Source organism: Pseudophryne corroboree, chromosome 6 (assembly GCF_028390025.1).
Source record: "Pseudophryne corroboree isolate aPseCor3 chromosome 6, aPseCor3.hap2, whole genome shotgun sequence".
In the NCBI taxonomy this organism is placed as follows: Eukaryota; Metazoa; Chordata; class Amphibia; order Anura; family Myobatrachidae; genus Pseudophryne; species Pseudophryne corroboree.
Genome location: NC_086449.1, coordinates 662,124,086 through 662,146,032, shown reverse-complemented (window position 1 = coordinate 662,146,032; position 21,947 = coordinate 662,124,086). Strand labels below are relative to the sequence as shown.

At 46.1% G+C, this 21,947-nt stretch overlaps 1 protein-coding gene and 1 pseudogene across 1 annotated transcript in view; one reads left to right on the top strand and one right to left on the bottom strand.

Annotated features, from left to right (window-relative positions):
- Positions 1-458: 458 nt before the first annotated feature.
- The window catches only part of LOC134934645 (electrogenic sodium bicarbonate cotransporter 1-like), a 365,846-nt gene continuing 344,357 nt past the window's right edge, over positions 459-21,947 (bottom strand). Inside the window, exons 19-20 of the mRNA XM_063930029.1 lie at positions 15,075-15,164; positions 459-641 (exon numbers count right to left, since the gene is read on the bottom strand). Coding sequence (XP_063786099.1) covers positions 15,111-15,164 — 54 coding nt within the window. The 3' untranslated portion in view covers positions 459-641; positions 15,075-15,110. The remainder of the gene's footprint in view (positions 642-15,074; positions 15,165-21,947) is intronic.
- On the top strand, positions 13,543-13,666 carry LOC134938229 (U2 spliceosomal RNA; annotated as a pseudogene).

Sequence of the window (21,947 nt, the reverse complement as noted above, 5' to 3'; positions counted from 1 at the left end):
CACTGCAATTTAGATTTCAATTTGGACCCACCTTACATTTTACATCTACCCCACCTACACTCCTACAGTGCTACATGGTTTTGCCCAGGTGCACATTTGATTTTTTATTTTATTTTGCTTTACTTCCAAATCAGAATCAGGCCCTGAGTTTTGTGGATAATGTCTGATGGAAAAGCATGCTATAAGCAATGAGATCACGGGATTGTTTTTTCTTTTATATACCATTGTTGCACATTTTGTTATATTGACCATTATAGATATCTATTAAAAAATAACAAAAATAACAAAAATAAAAGCCAGCAAGGTTTTTAAAGTATAAGGGATTTATTATAGAAATCTTCAACATTTTCAGTATCACTTCAATAACAAAATGTAAAACCGTGATAAAATAATAATAAATACTAGTAACAAAAAGTAAAGTTAGATCAATGGTAATATACCGTATGATAATAGTTCATGTTACATGGATATAAAAATACATCTAAGATAATACATTTAACGTTTTCTATCATTAATTGTTACTTTATTTTAAAACATAAAAATGTATGGAAGAAAAACATCAATACTTTTCAAACATTGTATCAGCCAAGTAGTCTTGGTGGTTGTCTCAGTTAGGTTATAGCATAGTTTTCTTGATCACACTGAAAAACAACAAAGATTGAATAGACATAATTATTACACTATTTATATCATGTGTAACTCACCTGCTATACCAAACATTACTCTGTATATTATGTTTTCAGGGTAAGGGGGGTATCCAATTATCCACAGCGCTTAATAACTGAAGTCACAATTTATCAGGGATTATGTTTTGCGTGCCTCTGGCAGTTTGACCCACAATAGTGCCGCAAAAATACATAGGTCCATGGCTTTTCGCGGTACCTATGTATTCTTGGGGTTCCGGCTGACTCGCCGACATGAAGAATACAGACAGCGAAAAGACCGACAACAGAAGACAGAAAGACACTAGTTAGACAGTAGTGAGAGACCGACAGTTAAAAGTCAGACAAAGTTAAAATAAAGACAAAGGAAAACCCGACAAGACCAACAGTCCGACAGAACAAATACCGACAGTTCATAAGTCAGACAACAGTCACATCGACCACCCCTAAACCGACATTGCATAAATCGACAACAAATTAGACCGACAAGTCCTTCATCAGACAAGATTTATACCGAAACACAACAGACCGACAGTATATATGCAGACACACAGAAGACCGACAAAACACAAGTCAGACGTGCATTTGACCGACATGACAAAAACCCGACAGTGCATACATAGACAGTAAAAAAGACCGACAATTAATCAAACAGACCTCGATAATATCGACAAGTAAAAGACCGACAGTGTATGCGTAGACAGGCAAATGATCGACAAATCATAAAACAGACAACAATAATACCGACACATAAAAGACCGACATCATATACCTAGACAATACATACATATAAAAGAATAAAATAATACCGGCACGCAAAAGACCGACAGATTATTAGGACAGGGGCCAATATATCGATATCATAGACTTCTGCGACTTTCATTTCCCCAAGACTACCCTCCTACATACATGTCGCCGCGTACACACCTGTACCCTCAGCTCCAAATAGGTCAGGTGGGTGGACGGTTGTCACCCCAACAGCCCACGGCGCTACCCTCATCCATGGAACTACAGGTCCCAGCCACACCTGTCAGCTTTACAGCTACCAAGCCCAAACCATACAGGCCAAACTCATGAGTGCAAGGCCAAACCCCCCACACCCCCACCCTTCCCCGCAAAGCACCCCATCCCCACAGTCACCCCTCTTCCGTCCGTCCCCCCGCAATGTCTGGGCGCCCTGTCCTGGACGCCTCCATCGTCACCCCAGCAACGGCACCATGCCGGCTAACCTCCAACGTGCCTACGCTAACAGCGTTACCCCCGGCGCTACCCTCATCCGTGGAACTACAGGTCCCAGCCACACCTGTCAGCCTTACAGCTACCAGGCACAAACCATACAGGCCAAAGTCATGAGTGCAAGGCCAACCCCCCCCCCCACCACCCCCACACACACACCCCTCTTCCCTCCGTCCCCCCCGCGATGTCTGGGCGCCCTGTCCTGGATGCCTCCATCGTCACCCCAGCAACGGCACCATGCCGTCTAACCTCAGACGCGCCTACGCTAACAGCGTTACTCCCGGCGCTACCCTCATCCGTGGAACTAGAGGTCCCAGCCACACATGTCAGCCTTAGAGCTACCAAGCACAAACCATACAGGCCAAAGTCATGAGTGCAAGGCCAAACCCCTCCCCCCCCCCCCCACACACACACCCCTCAGTAGCTATTGCTGGCGACGGGGGGCTGTCCAAGACGAGACGCTATGAGTCCCGTCCACCCGCAAAAGCTATTGAGAGCGTTGCGTCCAGGTATGGTGGCGACGCCGTGACTGAGTGTACAGGGGTGGTTAGGAGAACTACAAGTCTCAGGACAGATGACAAGGGCCTGTTTCGGAGTAAGAATACTTGTCTAAGAACTGTCTGTTATGTGTAATATTATTTTTTGATAATGAATGTGTGTCGGTCTTATGTGTGTCGGTCTTGTGCTTATCTGACATGTGGCCTATCTGATTTTTAAATGTCTATATATGTTTTGTCGCTCTTTTGTTTGTCGGTCTTGAGCTTATCTGACTTATGTCCTGTCGGACTTTAAAATGTCTACATATGTTTTGTCGGTCTTTTGTTTGTCGGTCTTGAGCTTATCTGACTTATGTCCTGTCGGACTTTAAAATGTCTATATATGCTTTGTCGGTCTTCAACAGTGTCTGTGTAATACGTATCTAATTGATAATTGTCGGGCTTTTTTAATGTCTGCATACACGCTGTCGATCTTCGAGAGGTCTGTTTACTTTCATTGTCTAAGTTATCTATGTCGAGGTATGATTAATGTCGAACCATAGTTTGACGTTAAAACTACATTGTCTGACAATCACTGTCGGACTAATCTTTGTCGGGAAAAATAGATTCGAACCGCTATACCACACCCGTATTCTTGCATGAAATAATAAGATAAATCCGAAAAAATTGTGAAAACCCCCTGTTTTTCGTGGCCACAAAACTATCGCAAGTAAATGGATACCTCTCTACATATTTTATATGTCCTCTTACCACTCTGGACATTCTTCCCATAAATAGGAACTTATTGTGTAGGGCTGCATTGTGCTCAGATATCTCCTGCGTTAGTGGCTTAATAAATAGCCTCCATACTTATACTAGGTGTCATTAATGGGACATTTCTATTTGGTAACTCGGCCTCAGTCACAGGGGGGAATTTAGGAAGTGGTAAATTTACTTTTTTTCTTCAAAATCATACATAGTTATTTGAATCTTAGGGCCTAATTCAGTATGGGTTGTAGTTGTGCAAAAATTTGTACAACTGGGTCATCCCTTTACACTAGCATGCGGGATGACGCCCAGCACAGGGCAAGTCCACCCCGCATCCTGGGCCCTTCCCCCCTGCTAACATGCGAGTGCTTCGCTCAGCAGCGAAGTGCTCACATAATAAAGGTAGCCCTCTGCGAAGGCAGACGGCTACCCGCCATCTATTGGGTCGCGGCGGCAGCGTGTGATGTCACGCAGCCGCCACGGCCCACCCCACAAATGGTCTGGACACACCTGCATTGTCCAGACAGTGCACCCACAACACCGCAAAGCCTGAAAGTCCGGCGAAACGCCCCTGTCTGTCAATCAAGCAGAGGCGTTCGCATATGTGAGATGCTGTCGATTCTCACTGCGTGCGCATGCGCAGTGTGGCTTCTGCATGTGCACACACTGTAAAAGGGCCACAGTGTGCTAACACATCGCAGATGCGTTCCAAGCTGAATCGGGCCCTCAGTGAGTAAAAGAGTGTAGAATGAGTGTGTGTTTTTTATTTTATTTAATAAAGTATTTTTCTTCTAGCGTGTTTATATTTCTATTAAAAAACATCCTAGATGAACTACAAGTGCCAGTAAATTACAATATTAATTTTCTCTAATGTCCTAGTGGATACTGGGGAATGAACTTTAGTACCGTGGGGTATAGATCGGGTCCACTGGAGCTTGGCACTTTAAGAAACCTTTAGTGTGTGCTGGCTCCTCCCATCTATGCCCCTCCTACCAGACTCAGTTTAGAAAATGTGCCCAAGGAGCTGGGTGCATTTCTCTGGAGCTTTTCTTCAAATCTTTATTTTAGTTTGTTATTTTCAGGTAGTACTGGTTGGCAACCAGTCTACCTGCGTCGTGGGATTTAGGGGGGGGGGGGGGGGGGCACCAAACCAACCTCCTGAGTGGTAATGGTTCCTAATCCAGCTGACAGTACATTAAGCTCCTGAGGTGCTGTTTCACACACCACACTGTGTGTGCACACGCTGGCAGCTAGCTGCCACCTCCTAACAGATGCCAAAGAGACGCAGGTACGGGGAGTTTTAACACCAGGGTCCCGATTAGCTGGTCCCCGGTGACTATTGGCGGCATGACAGATGTGGCAGTCACGGGCCACGAGCTGCGGTGCCCGACGCGGACTACACTGGCAGGTAGGGGGGTATTATACTTCCACTAGGGTGCACAGCATCTAATATTGTGCTTCTTCACTGTTAATGCCAGTATAATTTTAGAAGGGACCGGACGTCATTATGAGGGCGGGGCTTCCTGGAGAGCGGGACCAGAGGCGGGAAAGGCGCCATTTCCACCAGCTGCGGATCAACAAGGCTGCATACATGCTGCTCTTCCACACAGACCCGGCTGCACAGGCTACTGTACTGGTACCAGGAGGTTCATAGAAAAGGGGGGAGCATATCAGCAGTAGTGACGCTGCTCCAAATCAGTATTTGCACAGAGGAGTACGGCTTTGCTGTGTATGGTGCGCTGGTCTCTGTGTCACTCCAGGGGCTGTCTGGGGTGTGTGTGTATTTTCACTTTTTGTTTATCACTACACTGTATGTTGTTTTCACTCTGTGTGCAAAATGTCTGCCGATAAGGCTATGTGCACTTCTTGTACCTTTACACCTTCCTCTGAGGGATCTCTACTGTGTGATCAGTGTTCCTTATCCTCTCAGGGTAATAGTACACAGGCACCAGACTGGTTGGAATCATTTAAATTTTAAAGGCATGATTCATAATATAAATACAGAACTAGCTGCAGCTAGGCAAGAACGACATGTATTAAAACAATCTAACGATAATATGGCTATGGCAGTTCACAGACAGGCTCCTCAGCCCCCTCTGTTGGTGTCACGTAAATGTTCACTTCCACAGGTGCTCCAGTCTGATTCTGATTCTGAACTTCCAGACTTAGATGATACAGAAGTTCATATATGGAGGAGGACAGCTATCTGTACCCAGGGGTGGAAGCCCTAATTTAGCAGAACCAGAAGAGGAATTGTATTTTAATGTAAAACCTAAATCCTCAGCCACTTTTCCTATATCGAAGGAATTAAACTCCCTGGCCAAAGAGGCACGAGTCAATCCTGATAAGAAATTAAAAACTCCTTAGAGGTTGTTATCGCTCTTTCCCTTCCCTGCTGAAGATAGGAAGGTATTGGGAAAAACCCCCATCAGTCGATACTTCTGTGTCCAGGCTGTCACGTAAGCTGGTTCTTCCGGTACCTGGGGCTATATCTCTAAAGGACCGAGCTGACTGTAAGATTGTGCCTACTCTCAAAGCACTATATACGGCGGTGGGTGTGGCTCAGCGTCCCACTATAGTTTGTGGTTAGATTTCAAGGGCAGTGGTCAAATGGTCTGATAATATAATAAATGGATTTAACTGCCTGCCTCGGGAGGAAATCATTATGCTGCTGCAGCATTTCCAGGATGCTGCAAACTTTATGAGCGAGGCTGTTAAGGAATTATGTCAGATTAATGGACGTACCACTGCTATGGCAATCTAGGCCCGCAGAGACCTGTGGCTGTGTCAATGGTCACCGGATGCTGATTCCAAAAAGGGTGTGGAGAATCTTCCCTTTACAGGAGAGGCACTATTTGGTGAAGAGTTGAACAAGTGGATCTCTCAGGCGAGTAAGTCTACCTATCTGCCGTCGGCTGCTCCACCTGCTAGATGTCCCTACTCGGGGCCTTCTTTGCAGTCCTTTCATGTGGCAAGATTCAGGGACAGAGGCCGAGGGGCCTCCAATGCTGTTAGAGGATTTCGTGGTAAGTCCCAGAAACCAGAAGCTGCTGCATCTCTGGACCAAACCTCCGGATCCCCTGCCACGAAGCCCGTTGCGTGACGGTTGGCCCCACCAGCAAGGCAACTTTCAGGTAGGTGCTCGCCTTCAACACTTCGCCCATGTATGGGAGGAGACCTGACGGGATTCCTGGGGGAGGGACCTCATCTCCCAGGGATACCGGCTGGAATTTCAAGTGCTTCCTCCCCACAGATTCTTCAGGTCGGCTTGCCAGCTTCACCCTTAGCAAGAGTTACCTTGCAGGAGGCCATTCAAAAGCTTTTACAAACAGGAGTTGTGGTTCCAGTACCTCCTTCGTTATGCAACAGGGTTTTTTTCTCCAGTCTTTTTGTCGTACCAAAAACCAGACGGATTGGTGCGGCTCATCTTGAATCTGAAGGCTTTAAACCCTTATCTGCGAGTATTCAAATTCAAGATGGAGTCCCTGCGGGCAGTGGTGTCCGGTCTGGAGGAGGGTGAATTTCTAGTGTCCCTAGATGTCAAGGATGCACATCCCTATGTGGCCCCCTCATCAGGCTTACCTCAGGTTCGCCATCTTGGACAGCCACTTCCAGTTTCAGGCCTTACCCTTTGGTCTCTCCACAGCTCCAAGGATGTTCACAAAGGTCATGGCAGAGATGATGCTACAACTGCGCAAAATGAGAGTCAACATAGTCCCCTATTTGGACGATCTCCTGATAAAAGCAATGTCCAGGGAACGTCTGCTATAAAACATCGTCCTAAAAACTCGCCTGCTTACGGATCATGGGTGGATCCTGAATTTTCGGAAATCTCACCTGGATCCATCCCAACGATTTCATTTCCTAGGAATGATACTGGACACAGTGTCCTCAGAAGGTGTTTCTTCCAATGGACAAGGTCTTGACTATCCATGCTATGGCCCGCTCAGTACTCCAGCCCTGCAAGGTCTCAATTCACCTTTGCATTCGCTTGCTGGGCAAGATGGTGGCCTCATACAAGGTAGTCCGGTACGGGAGATTTCATGTCCATCTGTTTCAGCTAGATTTGCTGGACAAGTGGTTGGGGTATCATCTGCACATGCATCAGAGTGTAACCCTATCACCCAGAGCTCAGATTTCCCTGTTGTGGTGGCTACAAATTCCTCACCTGGTGATAAGCTGGAGTTTCAGTACCCAGTCTTGGATTCTAATGACAAAGGATACCAGCCTCCGGGGTTGGGGGGCTGTGACCAAAGGGGCCCAGTTCCAGGGGAAATGATTGAGTCAGGAATCTGCACTACCGATAAACATTCCTGGAACTCAAAGCACTTTACAATGCCCTTCTACGCGCTTCCTCTCTTCTCCAGGATCAAGCTATCCAAGTTCTGTCGGACAACGCCATGGCGGTGGTGTACATAAACCGACAGGGGGGGGGGACAAGAAGCAGGGAAGCAATGCGAGAAGTGTCAAAAATACGTCTCTGGGGGGAGGCCAACGCAAGGGCCATCTAAGCCGTATTCATTCCAGGAGTGGACAACTGAGAGGCGGACTTCCTCAGCAGGCACGACCTCCATCCGGGGGAATGGGGCCTTCATCCTCAGGTGTTTCAACAATTGATTCACCGGTGGGGGTGTCCACAGATAGACCTGATGGCTTCTTGTCTCAACAATAAGCTACACTGTTATTGTTCCAGCTGAGGGATCCGCAGGCTGTAGCAGTGGACACACTGACAATGCCATGGACTTACCAGTTAGTTTACCTGTTTCCTCCAATCCCGCTCATTCCAAGAACCCTAAAAAGACTCAAAAGGGAAAGCGTTCAGGCAATTCTAATTGCCCCGGATTGGCATCGGCGGTTCTGGTATGCAGACTTCCTGACCATGTCTTTGGAAGAACCCTGGCATCTGCCGCTTCTAAAAGGATCTTTTTCAGCAAGGACCATTCGTCTATCCAGACTTACAGTGGCTACGTTTGACGGCTTGGAAGTTGAGAGGGAGATTCTAGCCAGAAAAGGTCTTCCCTCAAGGGTTATTTCCACTATGGTACAGGTTCGGAAAGTGGTTACGTCGAAACAATACCACCGTATCTGGAAAAAATATGTTTCTTGGTGTGAAGGTAGAAAGGTTTCTCCCGTGGAATGTCGACTTGGATGTTTTCTCCTATTCCTACAAGCGGGTGTGGCTATAGGCCTACGGTTAGGCTTTGTCAAAGTACAGATTTCGGCGCTCTCTATCTTCTTACAGAAACAACATGCAATGTTCATATGCAACTGCCATTCGTACATCCCACGGCTCCGTGGGATCTCAATGTGTTTTTTTCCTTTCTTCAGTCGTACTGGTTTGAATTCTTACAAAGGGTGGAATTGAAGTTTCTCACTTGGAAGACTGTCATGTTGCTGCTGTTGGCATCTGCAAGACATGTCTCTGAATTGTATCTCCAGCTGGATCCGTCTACGTGTAAGACGGAGGGTGAGAGTTTTTACCATTTAGCCAGCCTGATTAGGCAATCAGGAACTGTTACTATTATCTATGCAAAAGGAATTGCTTGATACTTTGTAACAACGAGTGTTCAGTGTAATAACACAAGGAGCCGTTTTGAGACTTTGTAACAACAAGCGGTGATTACTACATCTGATTATTCCGTTTCTCTACAAGCAGTTAGTGGACAATCTGAGAATACTGATTTGCACATCAATTAATAAGTATATCCTCTATTGCACATATTGTGGTTATTATATACGCATGAGAGCTGATCCATATTTTATTTTAGGTGCATATAGAAAGCCGGCTTTTGAAAATAAGAATTAAGTTGTTAAATTTATATATGCACATGATAGCTTTTTTATTAGATTAAGAATTTTATGTGGTTCCGTCTACTAATTAGAGATTTATGTGATTAATCTAATCCGGAATAAAAAGGTGTTTTTATGTATACATGTGAATTCACTTTATTTGGAGTCTGGAAGGGTCTTAAATAGCGCAGAGTGTTTTTTTCTTATATTGTCTAGCTGGTAATCCCCCTTTCTTAAAGGGGAACCACTGATTTTGTGCTTACACTAGCACAATTAACATTCAGCCGCTGATTAATATCTGTATTCCTATTAACTATTAAGGTTTGTTTTAGAATAAATATAAAATTTAAAATTTAGTACTAGCGCCGTGAGACATTCTTGTATGAAGATGTTGCTGCTGTTGGCATCTGCAAGACGTGTCTCTGAATTGGGGGCCTTATCATGTAAGAGCCTGTATTTGATATTTCATGAGGATAGGGCAGAACTCAGGACCTGGCCTCAGTTTTTGCTGAAAGTGGTGTCAGCTTTTCAGGTGAATCATCCGATTGTGGTTCCGGTGTTGGCCGACGCTTCAGTTTCCCCAGAGTCCTTGGACGTGGTGAGGGCTCTGAAGATTTATGTCAAGAGGACTGCTCGTCATTGGAAATCTGACTCTCTGTTTGTCCTTTATAATGCCACCAAGATTGGTTGTCCGGCTTCTAAGCAATCTATTGCTCGTTGGCTCAGGCTGACCATTCAACAAGCCTATACTTCGGCAGCTCTGCCTTTGTCGACGTCTATACAGGCCCACTCAACGGATCAGTGGGTTCTTCCTGGGCGGCTGTCCGGGGTATCTCAGCCTTACAGTTGTGCCGAGCTGCTACTTGGTCTGGTTTGAACACGTTTGTAAAGTTCTATAGGTTCGACACCTTGGCCAAGGATGACCTTAAGTTTGGTCAGGCTGTTTTGCAGGGGTGTCAGCACTCTCCCATCCATTCTGGGAGCTTTGGGACTTCACCACGGAACTAAAGTACATTCCCTAGTATCCACTAGGATGTTAGAGAAAATAGGAATTTAATACCTACCGGTAATTCCTTTTCTCGTTGTCCGTAGTGGATACTGGGTGCCCGCCTCAGTGCTTCGAATTCTGCTTACCTAGCATAAGTGTATGTGGTTGGTCCGTTGTTGCGGTCCCTTTTGCATGTTTGGTTAGCTTTGCTATCCTTTGTTGTGGTTGGTGTTGCTATCCTCTGTTTCGGTTAGCACTCCTATTCTATTATGGTTGTATGTTGGCTCGTTGCCTCACCGCTGTTTCTATATGTGTATATGTTTCCTTCGCTAATGGTATGTCAGTCTCCTCGGGCACAGTTTTTCTAGACTGAGTCTGGTAAGAGGGGCATAGAGGGGAGGAGCCAGCACACACTAAAGGTTTCTTAAAGTGCCAGGCTCTAGTGGACCCAATTCATACCTCACGGTACTAAAGTACATTCCCCAGTATCCACTACGGACTACGAGAAAAGGGATTACCGGTAGGTATTAAATTCCTATTTTTTTTTTATTAATCCCAACACCAACAGCCCTAACCTTCAGAATAGACTTTTTTTTGTTGACAAAGGCCCACATTTTTTTGTGTGAAATGACTCATCTATGGAATCCAACCCCATGATGATCAAGGACTGGCTGGCACTATTGTGGGGGAACCCTACACTGTGCATCCCAATGTGCACCCCACCCTGGCCGCTAAAGCCTAGTGCTGGTTAGTTGAAATTTTTGGGGAACTCTATTAATAGCCTAGGCTTAAATTTACTAGCGCTGGTTATTAACTTTTTTGGGGGTAACCATGCTGTTTTTATTATTTTTCTATTTTTTACCAAAAATAATATATAGAAGGCAGCCTGGATCCTAGGGATCTGTGTGGTGGTATTGAGGTTTAGTGATTGATGGCGCTTTCTGTTTAGAAAGATGGTCAAAACGATCTTTATTAAATACAATGGTTTTGACCATCATCCTGCCATAAATCCGTTGTAGATAACTTTGGTTCCTCAACCCTGGCAAACCTGCTACTCAGTATGTTTAGCCCTCAGATTTGACAATGTTTGTCATTTAAAATATATAATTTAGCTTATTTAATACCTCACCTTAATAATTAGAATATGCTGTGTCTGTTTAACCCATATCAAATAAAGTTTCTGAATTTTATACCTTTGTGACCAGAAAAACTTTCACAACTTTAAATAAGTAGTACGTTTTAAGCTATGTTATAAACCTAAGTATATTTTATATTTTTCTTTTTATAACCAGGGCCGTCTTTTCGTATGGGCTCAATGGGCTCTTGCCCAAGGGCCCCATGAGTAAAAGGGCCCTAGGCTGATAGCTGAGGGTCCCCTCTTTCCAGGGGTACCAGATTTTTAAAAATCGGCCCAGGGGAACCGGAGATATCCGACTTTAAAGCAGTGGTCCCCATCCAAGCCTGTTAATTGTTCTTCCCAGACAGATTTCTCGGGTTTTGTCTGTCTTAGAGTTTCTCGGAGGGTGCATTCCAAAAGCTGAGACTCTCCCCTTTCAATGGACACTAGCAGCTTGTCTCTACTATGCCCAGAACCAGCGATATCAGCCTTCAAGCAGCTGGTCTCTGCTCCAGCTCCAAACGCCTAATATGCAGTTTTATATATTTGTTGGTGGATTGCTCTGGCTCCTGAAGTCTGATCCCCAAGTCCCCAGTATCTCCTAAAAGGTGGGACACTCATTTTTTTTTTATCCTATTAAAGCTAAGAAATCTGTTTCCAGGAACTGGAGATATCTGCAGTAAAGCAAGCTGCCCTGACCCCCGGAAAATGATGAATATTAAGCCCAGTCCACTATCCGCCCCTCCCCTGTGTATTAAACACCCCCTACCACCCTGGAAGTCATGTACCAGGGCCACTTCATTCAGCACAATGCCCCCTTCTACAGTTTAGTGTTCTCCTTCCCGGCCCATTTGTGCAATAAAGGAGTAATTAGCAGAAATTATTTCTCCAGGTCCTAAATGCTGAGTGAAAGATAGAATCCCCCTACCCCCTGCGGAACATCAAAGATGCCGCTGATAGCACCCCCCAACCCAACCGCTGATGGGTGGGTAGGGGCCCCAGTGCAATGCTGTGCCCAGGGGCCTAAACTGCTGTTAAGACGGCCCTGTTTATAACGGAGGATTCTCATTCAATAGCAAATCTCAGAGGTTCTCTAATACGATCCTCAAAGCACTCCAATGGTTCAGGTTTTAAGTATATTTATGCTTGGCCACAGGTGACTCAATAAGCACCTCAGTCAATTTGATTATACTATCTGTGCTGAGCCATAGATATACCTAAAACCTGGACTGTTGGGGTGTCTTGAGAACCACGTTTGAGAAGCTCTGGCATATCCGAATAGTTTGAAATTTGGCTATACAAACAAAAATGATCAGAAGTTAGAAAAAAAACAAACCATCTAATCAAAGAAATGCTACGTAATCTTCTAACATATATTGAGATGCATTTTCTTTATTAGAGGTTTTGGCTGCTTGTGTTGACTCTGCTTTTCTTCCCCATTAAGAGATACATTTTATAAATATATTTATAATATATTAAGAGTATTTATAGATATATAGAAACAGAACTTTACATATCAGTGACATTTCAATACTTTGGATGACCTTAGTATAGGCGCACAGCACTTTAAACACAGGATACTGTGAGTCCCTCCTTTTCTGTATTTTGGGGGGGATAAGTGTAAAATATGTATCATGTATAGGTAATACAGTATATGTATCTCGCTAATGAGTACAAATGTGATGCCTTTTTACCTCCCAACTTTTGATTGCGGCAAGAAAGGACATCCGCACGCGCCCACCCGAAAAGGGAGCGTGGGCAGCGGTAAAGGGGGTGGCTTTGCGGGAGGGGGCACCCATTTTCATCACAGCTCTGTGAGCTGCTGGCATGTCCCCTCTCCTCCTGTCTGCATTGAATAGACACTGTGCGCACGTGCACAGCGTCTATTCACGGCTGCTCTGCAGAGCAGCGAGTGCAGGAGCCTCCCAACTGCCCACCCCACCGCGGGACACTGCGGCCCGCGGATGGGACAGCTGGACAGTCCCAGAAAAACGGGACTGTCCTGCGAAAGTCGGGACAGTTGGGAGGTATGCCTTTGGTCATACCTCCCAACATGACCCTCTCCAGGAGGGACAGAATGCTCTGCTCCTGGACTACCCTCTTAATTTATGATTGCCCTCACCTGTGCTGAAACACCTTTCTTATCCATTAACCTGTTCAATACAGGTGCTACCAATCACAAATTAAGAGAGAAGTCCAGGAGCAGAGCATTGTGTCCCTCCTGGAGAGGGTCATGTTGGGAGGTATGCTTTGCATAAAGGTGGCGCCCTTGAAGAGGACAAATTTCATTTTTAACAATAGTTTGTACATTTGGACATTGGTATTCATTTTGATGTCACAAGGTGACCTAGGCTAGGTGGAACCAAAATATGAGTTCTTTACATACTTGCCTACCTGACCCTCTCCATGAGGGAGAAAATGCTCTGTTCCTGGACTTTCCTGGTAATGTATGATTGCCATCACTTGTGGTGAAACACCTTTCTTATCAATTACCTAGCTCACCACATCGCTTCTCGGCCTTTTGGCTAAGATCAAGTGTAGTACCTGCTCGAGGGAAACACAGGGTGGAGTATCTGTTCTTACACTAGGAGCGTGAGAGGTTCCTAGATGTGGAATGGAGAAACATCCTGTGGAGTACCGTGCTGGGGTGTGGCGGGCCCCTGGTCGAGAGCGGAGAAAAACTGGGCGTATCCCTACTTCGTAAGATTTAACAGTACCTTACGTTGGATCGGGAACAGTCTGGTTTAGTATCTACTCTCGTACTGGGGGTTGACCCTGGCATGAGCAGGTATGAAGCTTGGTCTGGCTGAGAGGCCGGGAGCTGCTTCGAAGCTCGAGGTGACATGTGCCCTTAGGGTGAAAACCCTGAGGGTGCCTTAACTTGCACTGGTGCTGGCGCCTTGCACTTTAATGGCACTTGCACAGACACGCTCCCAACTTCTGTTGCACTCTTTCCTTTGCCCTGGCCTTTTGGCTAGGGCAAGGACAATTTTTTATCCCCCTCCCTGGCCTTCTGGCTGGGGCTTATTTATTTGATTGATTGAGCACGGCACTTATTTTTTCGTTTCGTTTGTCACGTCCACGCTTTTTTGTTGGGGTTTAGGTGAGACCCTTATGGGCCGCCCTCTCCTCTAAAGTTGCTGAGGTCCTCTACACGGGGGGAGGACCAGACGCAGTTTTCGGTCCCCAGGGGGAAGCCTCGGCCAACCCTGGGGACACACGAGGGTCCCTCTGCGCTTCGGCAAGGGGGGACCCACAGTCCCTTTTTTCCCTCAGTAGGCCTTCTGGCTCTGAGGGTTAGGGGAGTAACGGGGCCCTTCTCCTTTGGGAGAGGGTCCAGCACGTTTGGTCACAGACACTGGGTGATGAAGCACCGCACCTCGGGCTTCAAGTAGAAAAAGTATTTTAAAAAAAACCCACAGGTGATGGCAATCATACATTACCAGGAAAGTCCAGGAACAGAGCATTTTCTCCCTCATGGAGAGGGTCAGGTAGGCAAGTATGGTTCTTTATATTATTGGTTGAACTATACCTACAAAATAGAGCTAAGTAATTCTGCCATCTCATATCTCCTGCATTAGGTTTTTCAGAAATATGCCTGCTATGGAAATTTGCCTAAACCATGAGGAAACAGACATTTCTGCATGGTTATAGGATTGATAAATATCCCCCTAAATTGATTATCACTGTTCACTGTGCTACAGACAAAAGATAATTCTATTATCACTAATTAGTCATTTAACCTGACTTAACACCTAGTAACACTAATTACCTGTCTCTTGACTGGTTTGCTTTAAAATACTGTGACAAATAAATAAACAAACAAACAAACAAACAAACAAACACTATACTTAATACTATACTAACATCTGAAAGAATCTCATAGTTTAATGCTTCTTTGTGGATAGCAAGAAATGAAAATTCAAACTTAGTATAAACATATGTAAAAATTACTAATTTGTTATTTTAGTAATTACATTGCTTTCATGTAGACAAAAGAAAGCATTTGCCTGAAGCAACCAATATCATTATCTTACCATTTGCTTTCCCAAATGAAAGCTCATTTGCTGGCTCTAATTAACTGAAATGTTGATTTCTGGTACTTTTTCTTGATACTTTAGTTCAGACTAGAATTAAAGAAAGGTATGAATATTAATTAACATCATGCATGATATAATTCAGAAGGTAAGGTATAAATTACTAATATTGGTACACAACTACATTGTTTAAATGAAAATGAAACACAACTAAGGATATTTTACATTAAAATAAAAAGTTGCATTTCGTAAGGGGCAATCCAATTAAAATCAATGCCACAACTTGTCGCCATTCAGAGCATTTCCCAGCAGCTACAAACATCACAGATCTTCCTTTGCAACCCCTAGAGATGCCAAGAAAACCTGCGCTGTTCCTCATCCATAATTATCCACAATATACACATCGCCGAGAACTGACTTGCTCTGATCGAGCTGCATGTAGTAGACAATTTTGAGTATCATGGTTATAGTGACAACTATATAACTTATATGCAAAGAAGAATTGCTCTGCCTGATGCTACCACAATAAAAGCTGTTGCCTCAATTAAATTGTCAGTATAGGAGTATTCCAAAATGGCTTCTGCCTAACACATATATTTACTTATCCAGAAAACACGCAAGGAGCATTTCTGATTAGTTTTCATACTAGTGCAGTGTTTCCCAAACCCAGTCCTCATAGCCCACTCACAGTCCAGACATTGGACTGATTTAGCACAGATGGGTAAATCATATTGACTGGGGTAATTACTATGCCATCTGTTCTCAAGCATGGATATACTTAGTACCTGGACTGTGAGTGGCTAGGAGTTCCGGGGTTGGGAAAGACTGCACTAGAACATAACATAAACAGGTTACAACAAGATATGAAATAGGGCTGATTAATCCCTATGCTGCCAGCCTTTCAGTCTCATCCTATTCTGTGAGGTGTGTCTGGTATGCATCTGGAAGGCACACACATGTACTGTAGGAAATACAGCCAAATATAGGAGATTATAAAAGCAACTGCAGATGTGTCATAAATGATCATATTTATGTTTACAGCTAATGCTATGATATTTAAAAAACAAAAAACAAACAATAACTGAAAATATATTCCAGCAAATGTTTACAGAGAAAGTATTTTATTTTATTTCTTAAATCTATAACCTATAAAAAGTAAAAGGATGTTGGTTAAATCATTTTTTTGGCACATTGGTTTTATACCTCTTAAGATGGCCATACACTACGTCAATATCATGTACGAATACACGATATCGACGCATCATTCGGCCCATCACATGCACATGATCAGGCTGACAGAATTTTAACACACCCATACAACTTAAAGCCCTAATTAGCCTTCAGTGAGGCTAAGGGCCCAAAGACCTTAACTGGGCCTAAGTGGATGGGGAATCCACCCTCTCTTCTCACATCCAACCTCAGGACCGTAAACTGGTTCTAACCAAAAGCTCTCAGCAGAACCAACACAATATTCCAGGTGTTTTAAAACACATAGGATGGTATTCAAATGATATATCACGCCCAATCTCCTTTCTAAAGTGATCCCCGTTATCGCGCCCATAGTAATCAGGTTTAGCTGCGTAAAGGGTTGGGTGCCCATCAGAGGTGTATCTAGGGGTCCGGGCGCCCCTGGCAAGTAAGAGACTGGCGCCCCCATATTTGAAAAAGGGAAGGATCATGTGCAAAAAAGGGGCATGATCTTGTGGGAAAGGGACATGACCACACAATAGTACTCCCAATTAAAATTACGTTTCACAGTAGTACAGTAGTAATCCTTGTCACACTGTGGAGAAATCAGCAGTGCCTGGCGCGACCGAGGGACACCGCCCGGCGATTCCACCCGAAGCCAGGGGGTATAATCAAATATTAATGGCAATGAAAAGGTATCTCTGCTCACTACCTAGTAGTGGTAATGTAGTGATATATTAAGGATAGTATTCTAGTAGTTTATTTTGAGTTTCTTCACTGTGGTGCATTGCAGTGCCGGACACCGGTGCCAGCTCCTGGCTGTTGTGTGAACCACCTGCCCTGGCACTGCCATTACTAAGTGATTCCACCCCCTGACAAGGGTGGCAACACCAGAAAGCACCCCCTTCCTCAGCCAGTGCACCTGGTGACTGCCATCCTGGCCAATGGGTACTGTAGGTAACCTCCTGTCCCGAGCACATAGCCATAGTCCCCACATCCTTCCAGCATAGAAGTAGTCCCCATTCCCCTCCCAGCACATGGCCGTAGTCTCCATTCTGTTCCCAGCACACAGAAGTAGTCCCCATCCCCCTTCCAGCACATGGCCATAGTCTCCATTCTGTTCCCAGCACACAGAAGTAGTCCCCATCCCCCTTCCAGCACATAGCCGTAGTCTCCAACCATCTCCCAGCACACAGCCGTAGTCTCCATCCCCCTTCCCGCACATAGCCGTAGTCTCCGTCCCCCTTCCAGCAAATAGCTGTAGTCTCCATCCCTCTCTCAGCACATAGCCATAGTCTCCCCCAGCACATAGCCATAGCCCCCATTCCAGCACATAGACATAGCACCTATCCCCCTCCCTGCACATAGGCATAGTCTCCCCCCTCCCTGTACATAGCCATAATCTCCCCCCTCCCTGCACATAGGCATAGTCTCCCTCCTCCCTTCACATAGGCATAGTCTCCCCCCCCCCTGCACATATACATTATACAATCTTCCTCCCTGCACATAGCCTTAGTCTCCCCTCCCTGCACATACTGTAGGCATAGTCTCCCCCCTCCCTGCACATAGACATAGTACGCCCCCTGCACATAGACATAGTCTCCCCCATCCCTGCACATATCCATAGTCTCCCCCCCTGCACATAGGTATAGTCTCCCCACTCACTGCACATAGCCATAGTCTCCCCCCCTGCACATAGGCATAGTCTCCCCACTCCCTGCACATATCCACTTTCTCCCCCCCTGCACATAGGCATAGTCTCCCCCCTCCCTGCACATATCCATAGTCTCCCCAACCTGCACATAGGCATAGTCTCCCCACTCTCTGCACATAGCCATAGTCTCCCCTCCTGCACATAGGCATAGTCTCCCCCCTCCCTGCACATAGCCATAGTCTCCCCTCCCTGCACATAGGCATAGACTCGTCTCCCCCCCTCCCTGCACATATCCATAGTCTCCCCCCCTGCACATAGGCATAGTCTTCCCACTCTCTGCACATAGCCATAGTCTCCCCTCCTGCACATAGGCATAGTCTCCCCCCTCCCTACACATATCCATAGTCTCCCCCCCTCACATAGGCATAGTCGCCCCACTCTCTGCACATAGCGATAGTCTCCCCACTCACTGCACATAGCCATAGTCTCCCCCCTGCACATAGGCATAGTCTCCCCACTCCCTGCACATATCCACTTTCTCCCCCCCTGCACATAGGCATAGTCTCCCCCCTCCCTGCACATATCCATAGTCTCCCCCCCTGCACATAGGCATAGTCTCCCCCCTCCCTGCACATATCCATAGTCTCCCCATCCCTGTACATAGGCATAGTCTCCCCCCTCCCTGCACATAACCATAGTCTCCCCTCCCTGCACATAGGCATAGTCTCCCCCCTCCCTGCACATATCCATTATCTCCCCTCCTGCACATAGGCATAGTCTCCCCACTCTCTGCACATAGCAATAGTCTCCCCTCCTGCACATAGGCATAGTCTCCCCCCTCCCTGCACATAGGCATAGTCTCCCCCCTCCCTGCACATATCCATAGTCTCCCCTCCTGCACATAGGCATAGTCTCCCCCCTACCTGCACATATCCATAGTCTCCCCTCCTGCACATAGGCATAGTCTTACCCCTCCCTGCACATAGCCATAGTCTCCCCTCCCTGCACATAGGCATAGTCTCGTCTCTCCCCCCTCCCTGCACATATCCATAGTCTCCCCCCTGCACATAGGCATAGTCTCCCCCCTACCTGCACATATCCATACTCCGCCTCCTGCACATAGGCATAGTCTCCCCCCTCCCTGCACATAGCCATAGTCTCCCGTCCCTGCACATAGGCATAGTCTCGTCTCCCCCCCTCCCTGCACATATCCATAGTCTCCCCCCCTGCACATAGGCATAGTCTCCCCACTCTCTGCACATAGCCATAGTCTCCCCTCCTGCACATAGGCATAGTCTCCCCCCTCCCTACACATATCCATAGTCTCCCCCCCTCACATAGGCATAGTCTCCCCACTCTCTGCACATAGCGATAGTCTCCCCTCCTGCACATAGGCATAGTCTCCCCCCTCCCTACACATATCCATAGTCTCCCCCCCTGCACATAGGCATAGTTTCCTCTCCTGCACATAGGCATAGTCTCTCCTCCTGCACATAGGCATAGTTTCCTCTCCTGCACATAGGCATAGTCTTCCCACTCTCTGCACATAGCCATAGTCTCCCCTCCTGCACATAGGCATAGTCTCCCCACTCCCTGCACATAGGCATAGTCTCCCCCCTCCCTTCACATAGGCATAGTCTACCCCCTTCCTTCACATAGGCATAGTCTCCACCCTCCCTGCACAATGTCTTCCTCCTCCCTGCATATAGGGGGTCATTCCGAGTTGTTCGCTCGTTATTTTTTTCTCGCAACGGAGCGTTTAGTCGCTAATGCGCATGCGCAATGTCCGCAGTGCGACTGCGCCAAGTAAATTTGCTATGCAGTTAGGAATTTTACTCACGGCATTACAAGGTTTTTTCTTCGTTCTGGTGATCGTAATGTGATTGACAGGAAGTGGGTGTTTCTGGGCGGAAACTGGCCGTTTTATGGGGGTGTGTGAAAAAACGCTACAGTTTCTGGGAAAAACGCGGGAGTGGCTGGAGAAACGGAGGAGTGTCTGGGCGAACGCTGGGTGTGTTTGTGACGTCAAACCAGGAACGAAACTGACTGAACTGATCGCAGATGCCGAGTAAGTCTGGAGCTACTCAGAAACTGCTAAGAAGTGTCTATTCGCAATTCTGCTAATCTTTCGTTCGCAATTTTGATAAGCTAAGATTCACTCCCAGTAGGCGGCGGCTTAGCGTGTGCAAAGCTGCTAAAAGCAGCTTGCGAGCGAACAACTCGGAATGACCCCCATAGTCCTCTCCCCTCAAAGAACATATCCGTAATATGTATACCTAGTGTGATGAGCTGGGCATCACCTGGGGTGAAGGATCACACAGAAGGCAGGAACACCACATTTCCGAAAGTGAAAGTAAACTACAACTCCCAGCAACCCTTGCTTGCAGGAGCTCCCGACAGCAAGGGTTGCTGGTAAGTGTAGTTTATTTTCTCTTTCTTCACTAGTGCATTGCGGTGCTGAACACCGGCGTTTGTTCCTGAATACTGTGCGATCCTCCAGCTCAGGAGATGCCACTACTAAGTGATTCCTCCCATTGGCTGAGGGTGGCACTGCCAGGCAGCGCCCCCTCCTTGGCTGGCGCCCCTGGCGAGTGCCATCCTGGCCAATGGGTAGATACACCCCTGGTGCCCATGCTACTCCACAGGGTAGCGAGCTGAAATGATTATACCACGCCTGTCAGCAGAAACAGAATAGGTGTGAAAAGAGGTAAAAATAATTGAATACCGCCCATAGGGGGTAATTCCAAGTTGATCGCAGCAGGAAATTTTTTAGCAGTTGGGCAAAACCATGTGCACTGCAGGGGAGGCAGATATAACATGTGCAGAGAGAGATAGATTTGGGTGGGGTGTGTTCAATCTGCAATCTAAATTACAGTGTAAAAATAAAGCAGCCAGTATTTACCCTGCACAGAAACAAAATAACCCACCCAAATCTAACTCTCTCTGCAGATGTTATATCTGCCCCCCCCTGCAGTGCACATGGTTTTGCCCAACTGCTAAAAAATTTCCTGCTGCGATCAACTTGGAATTACCCCCATAGTTGTTTGCCTCCCAACAACTTCCATTACTGACTGCTATGATGGTGAAATGATAAGTTTGCGTGGAGAGGAGACTGCTTCAGTGTTGGCAAAGGGATTATGTATGATTCAACGACATTAAGAATATTACTGGCCAGAATGTCGATAGTTTAATATCGACTACAGAATGCGACGTGGTAGTAATATTATTTTCAAGAATTTTAACTGTATCGGCAGTATAACTTTAAACATGATGCAAACACGTTTAACATGCTTGAAATAACATTACTACTATATATGTAACATAACAATCAATAATTCTGTTATCTATGTGGAATGTAGTTATGTGACTGGCGGTCACATTAGCGACGCCGGGATTCCGAACACTTGAACGCCCGACAGTCGGCATGCCGACTAGCAGGGACTATTCCCACATGTGGGTGTCCACAACACTCATAGAGTGGGAATAGAACCTCAAGTCTTAAGTCTGCTACTTAACCCACAGTCCTGAATCTATGCCAGAGTCTTACAACAGTCCTGCAGCTTGGATTTTCAGATCTGGTCTGCCAGCCTCCTGCCTCTCTGTTCTACCAAAGTCCTCTAGTGCTAGTGCTAGGTGACCCAGGCAGGGGGTCGTGACCTGCATTTGTATATCTGTGTGTGATTGAGTCTCTGCATCTGTATACAGTGAAGAAGCTACAGTTTTTTTCCAATACAAGTTCCATTGTGCTCTGTATATAGGGGGTCATTCCGAGTTGTTCGCTCGCAAGCTGCTTTTAGCAGCTTTACACACGCTAAGCCGCCGCCTACTGGGAGTGAATCTTAGCATAGTAAAATTGCGAACGAAAGATTCTCAAAATTGCGACTACACACCTCTTAGCAGTTTCTGAGTAACTTCAACCTTACTCGGCATCTGCGATCAGTTCAGTGCTTGTCGTTCCTGGTTTGACGTCACAAACACACCCAGCGTTCGCCCAGACACTCCTCCGTTTCTCCAGCCACTCCCGCGTTTTT